Source organism: Cibotium barometz, chromosome 23 (assembly GCF_041138505.1).
Source record: "Cibotium barometz isolate CiBa-2024 chromosome 23, ASM4113850v1, whole genome shotgun sequence".
Classification (NCBI taxonomy): domain Eukaryota; kingdom Viridiplantae; phylum Streptophyta; class Polypodiopsida; order Cyatheales; family Cibotiaceae; genus Cibotium; species Cibotium barometz.
In genome coordinates this window covers 44,634,016-44,638,347 of record NC_141068.1, presented here as the reverse complement: position 1 = coordinate 44,638,347, position 4,332 = coordinate 44,634,016, and the positions used below count along the sequence as shown (strand labels likewise).

The 4,332-nt window shown below is 40.7% G+C and overlaps 1 protein-coding gene across 1 annotated transcript; it reads left to right on the top strand.

Moving 5' to 3' along the window:
• The first annotated feature begins 569 nt into the window (after positions 1-569).
• Positions 570-1,649, top strand: LOC147625993 (large ribosomal subunit protein eL21x/eL21w-like). The gene is made up of 2 exons (XM_086817557.1): positions 570-1,018; positions 1,268-1,649. The coding sequence occupies exons 1-2, from the start codon at positions 782-784 to the stop codon at positions 1,523-1,525; spliced, it is 495 nt and encodes a 164-aa protein (XP_086673683.1). The 5' UTR covers positions 570-781; the 3' UTR covers positions 1,526-1,649.
• The last annotated feature ends 2,683 nt before the right edge of the window (positions 1,650-4,332 follow it).

Below are 4,332 nucleotides of genomic sequence, written 5' to 3'. Positions count from 1 at the left end.
GGCCTTTACTAACGTCTCTTGGAGGCCGAAATGACCTAGAGACCGAGTAAAAACATGAGACCATCAAAGGTTTTAGTTGAGTCGCAGGCACTAAAAAAGGAAACTATGGAATTGAACTAAAAAGATAGAGAAAGCCTCTACTAATGAGTTGGCGTGGTGTCATGGTCGGTAGATACATTGGTTGAAGAGTGGGGGTTTGGTGGTTTGGCCCACGAAATATAGACAAGAGAGTTGTAAAGACAACCTTACAGCTCTATTAATGGCTCCCGTCTGTTGAGAATTTCATCGGTTGCATTGATGAGAAAGTTGGAGCCGTAAATATAACGCTCAATTGGTTGAATCAATGAGAAAGTTGTGACTATGAATTATGCAAAAAAATCATGGGCTTGTGAGACCTTAGTATAAGGGCAAAAGGCCTTAATGAATGGGGCTCGTAGGGCTCAATTAATTCATACCACCATAACAATTCTCAATTTAATGGGGCTTGTGGGATCTTAGGATAAGGGCAAAGGCCTTAATTAATGGGGCTCGTAGGGCTCAATTAATTCATACCATAACGTGAGAGCTATAACCAAGTGCTTGGTGGTGGTGGTATCAAGTAACTTGGCATATAATGTGAACGCGAGAGAGTGCACGGACCCTCTAGCTGGAAGGCCGGACGCGTCTGAAAGAACCAACCCTAAGGGCAGCATAATGTTTTAGGTGACGGTTTGGTTGTGATTTTTTTCTCTTCGGTTGCAGAGGCTGAGAGGGTAGCTGCAGTCGCAACAGAGAGGCGAAGATGCCTGCAGGCCATGGTCAGCGGTCCCGCACCCGCGACCTCTTCTCTCGTCCTTTTAGGCGGAAGGGTTACATCCCGCTCTCCATCTACCTGCGCACCTTCAGGATCGGCGACTATGTGGACATCAAGGTGAACGGCGCTGTGCATAAGGGTATGCCACACAAGTTCTACCACGGCCGCACTGGCGTCGTCTGGAACGTCACCAAGCGAGCCATCGGCGTGGAGATGAACAAGCAGGTGCATCTCTCCTTCACGGCATCTCTGACCTCTGATTTCCCATGGCCGTTTCTCCTTCTTTCTATTGCCACTGTAGTAGTCTCGGGTTTTTTCTTGTCCCGTGGAAGTCCTAAGTACATGAAACCATAGGTACTCTGCTTCTCAGCACGTTATAGTTGGCAGTTTTTTGAATGGGAATGAACCAGCTGCATAGTAAAGTGCTAAATGTGACCGGGCCTCCTTGTCAATGTTAACAACTTAGCTTTGCAGGTTAATACCAGGATTGTCAAGAAGAGGATTCATGTGCGTATTGAGCATGTGCAGCTATCACGCTGCAGGGAGGATTTTATTGAGAGGATCAAGAAGAATGACCTGCTCAAAGCTGAAGCTAAAGCCAAGGGTGAGAAGATATCTACGAAGAGGCAGCCTGAAGGACCCAAGCCTGGTTTCATAGTGGAAGGAGCCACCTTAGAGACTGTGACACCTATTCCTTATGATGTTGTCAATGATCTGAAAGGGGGATATTAGCATATGTTGCTCTCATGGATCATTGACGGTTTTGTTTTTGATGAAAGGAATCCTGAACTGTTGGTTTTTTAGATCTGGTTGATTTTTAAAGAGGATTTTGAATGACTGAATTGGGGTTTTGTAATGCCATGTGCTGTCTCTTTGATCTTTTATCACATATTTGTTCTAACACTCATGGTCTGTATTTACATTTCTGTTCTGTGGCATACATGAATGATCAAACTCATCATTTGGAGAGAGAGAGAGAGAGAGAGAGAGAGAGAGAGAGCTTTCTTGGGGGGTGAGGGAGAGAATGTTTTATAGACCCAACGTAGTACATATTGTCCTTACATCAATTTGAACTACAGAACATAGAAAGGAAACAATCATGTCCAAAGAAACAGGTTAGTCCTTGTCTACTTTCAGCAATGGTCTCTCATTGCAATTCACATTTGCAGTTGTGTAAAGTGTGGTCGTATATATGTATCAAATGTAGGCACATGTATTCATTCATACCCAAGTACAATTTAGGGGGGGGGAGGGAGGGAGGGAGGGAGGGAAAGGTTTTATCGACACTGGACCCAAGGGTTTTATGAGAAAACAAAAGGTAGTACATATGATCTTTGCTTAAATTTCTATAGAACATGGAAAGGAAACAACAATGTCCATACAATTTTAATTATTAGCAATGGAGTTATAATGTAACAAGTAGGCAGTATCTTGTCTTGGTCTCTGCAATGACTCGACTCACGATGGCGCTAGATGATGTCTTGAATCCAACAGAACAGGAGGGCTAATGGAGATGTTTGGCTTTAGGAGGGGATAGCACACCCTTTCTCCTAGGGCTCCATGTGTGCCCTCTTATGTCCCATTTTGGTGAAGTATTAATTTTGACAATTTGGTGTGGAGCAGGTTGTGGTATGATGCTTTACAACCAGCCTTGTGATAAGCCTCTATGATTGTGCAGCTGTATCAAGGATATACGTCCAGGCATCTTTGGTCTTTGTATGAATAAATATAGGTGCTAGAATTTCGAAACAATCCTACCAATCAACCTGTGAGATGTGATTAGGGTCATCCATGCCTTAGAGCTTTTGAGAATGCCATGGCAATGAATTCATACCCCATTTCAACATTTAGGTGTAATTTTCACACGAGAAGATCTAACCACACTTGTTTTCATGCTTTAAATCCATTGTCTGAAATATCCAAAGAGAAAAACACCCATTGTTTGCGTGACAAAACATAAACTTGGAACTACTAATGTGCACATGGAGCTCTAGGTCTGAGTAGTATGGTGGAAAATGATAGATCTATTTACCAATGAGCTTATTTGCTTTGTTGTGTAACCTCTCTCTCCTTGGTACACAGAATTTACAATATGATTGTATAGTGGCCTTGTAGTTTGGTAGAGACTCAAGGAAAACCTCTAGGAAGTGCTCCACATAGACCATAAAGTTCTGAACTCTTGAAGTTGGTGGGAGGCTGTTTACATCTTTTCTTTGACACAGGTCAATGCCTTGAAACTACATGTCAAAGGTTTCATGGCCAATCATGAATTACACTTAATGAGTCCTGATAAATCTAATAGTAACTATTGGATTTTCTAACACTTCTTTAAGCTTATCAAGGTATTTGGAATCATGAAGGTAATCTATTAAAGTCTTTCAAAACTTTGCTGGTCGTGCACATTAAACATTAGAAAGTTGTCCTTGCATCCAATAATCCAACTAGCATCACCCGATGTGCTTAAATTTTCAGTTAGATCTATGAGCTATTGATTGTAACCATAGAACCCAGCTATACAAGTAGATCATGCCACTCTTTCTCTCTAAAGGGCAAAGGTTAGTGATCCCTTTTGGTGCATACATTTAGTTTTTTCAAACTTAAATGGATCTTAAGCTTCATATTCTTCTTTGGCACAATGACAGTGGAGAAACCCATTTGCTGTGCTCTAACGATCAATGTATCCTTTAGCCTTTTGTTTTCTTTGTTCTTTGTCTTATGAGTTGCACGAGCTACTAACTTGGAATTGCCTAAAAAAGGAGTGATGTGCATATTTACATGTAATGGAACACCTCTCATGTCCTTGTAGCTCTATACAGAATAGATCAATAAGAATGCTTTAAGCTTTGCTAGTTTTCCATCAACTAGGTCTTCCTAATATAGGTATCGGAGATCCCATCACAGGATATCCTTTTAGCTTCATTTGGTAATATTCTTGCTCTAAGCACAGAAACCTCCTTTCACGAATTTCTTACAGTGTTTAGGTTTAATTAATAACCATATGACTAGGACAGTTACAGAATCTTTTAGAACCTAATCACATCATCATTTGTGCTTTTGTCTTCTTCTGGCCTTTTTTTATAGACAATTGGTTATATGCTTTGAACGTTTTGGAACTATTATCCCTTCTATAAAATTTCTTTTATTAGGGAATCTTCATGAATTACTACTTCCATTTATTTCAGTAGATCTTGATCATTGTCTCCTTTACAAACATGGAAGTCATGCTCTTCCACATGTATTGAGGCAATTGATGGTTGGTCCTCCTTTAGGTAAGAAAATATATTTGGGCTTCTTATAAAGTGACTTGGACTAATTTGATTATGGATATCAAACATGTACACGTATGTATTCGTAATCCAAACCTCCAAATGGAAGAATTAGCAGATAACCAAGACCCAAACGAGCCTAAGCCAGTTTGGGCTAATTTGATTATGGACACCAAACATGTATAAGTATTCGTAATCCAAAACCTCCAAATGGAAGAATTAGCAGGTAATCAATGCCTGCAGATAACAAGTACATGAACCTCTCTCTCTCTC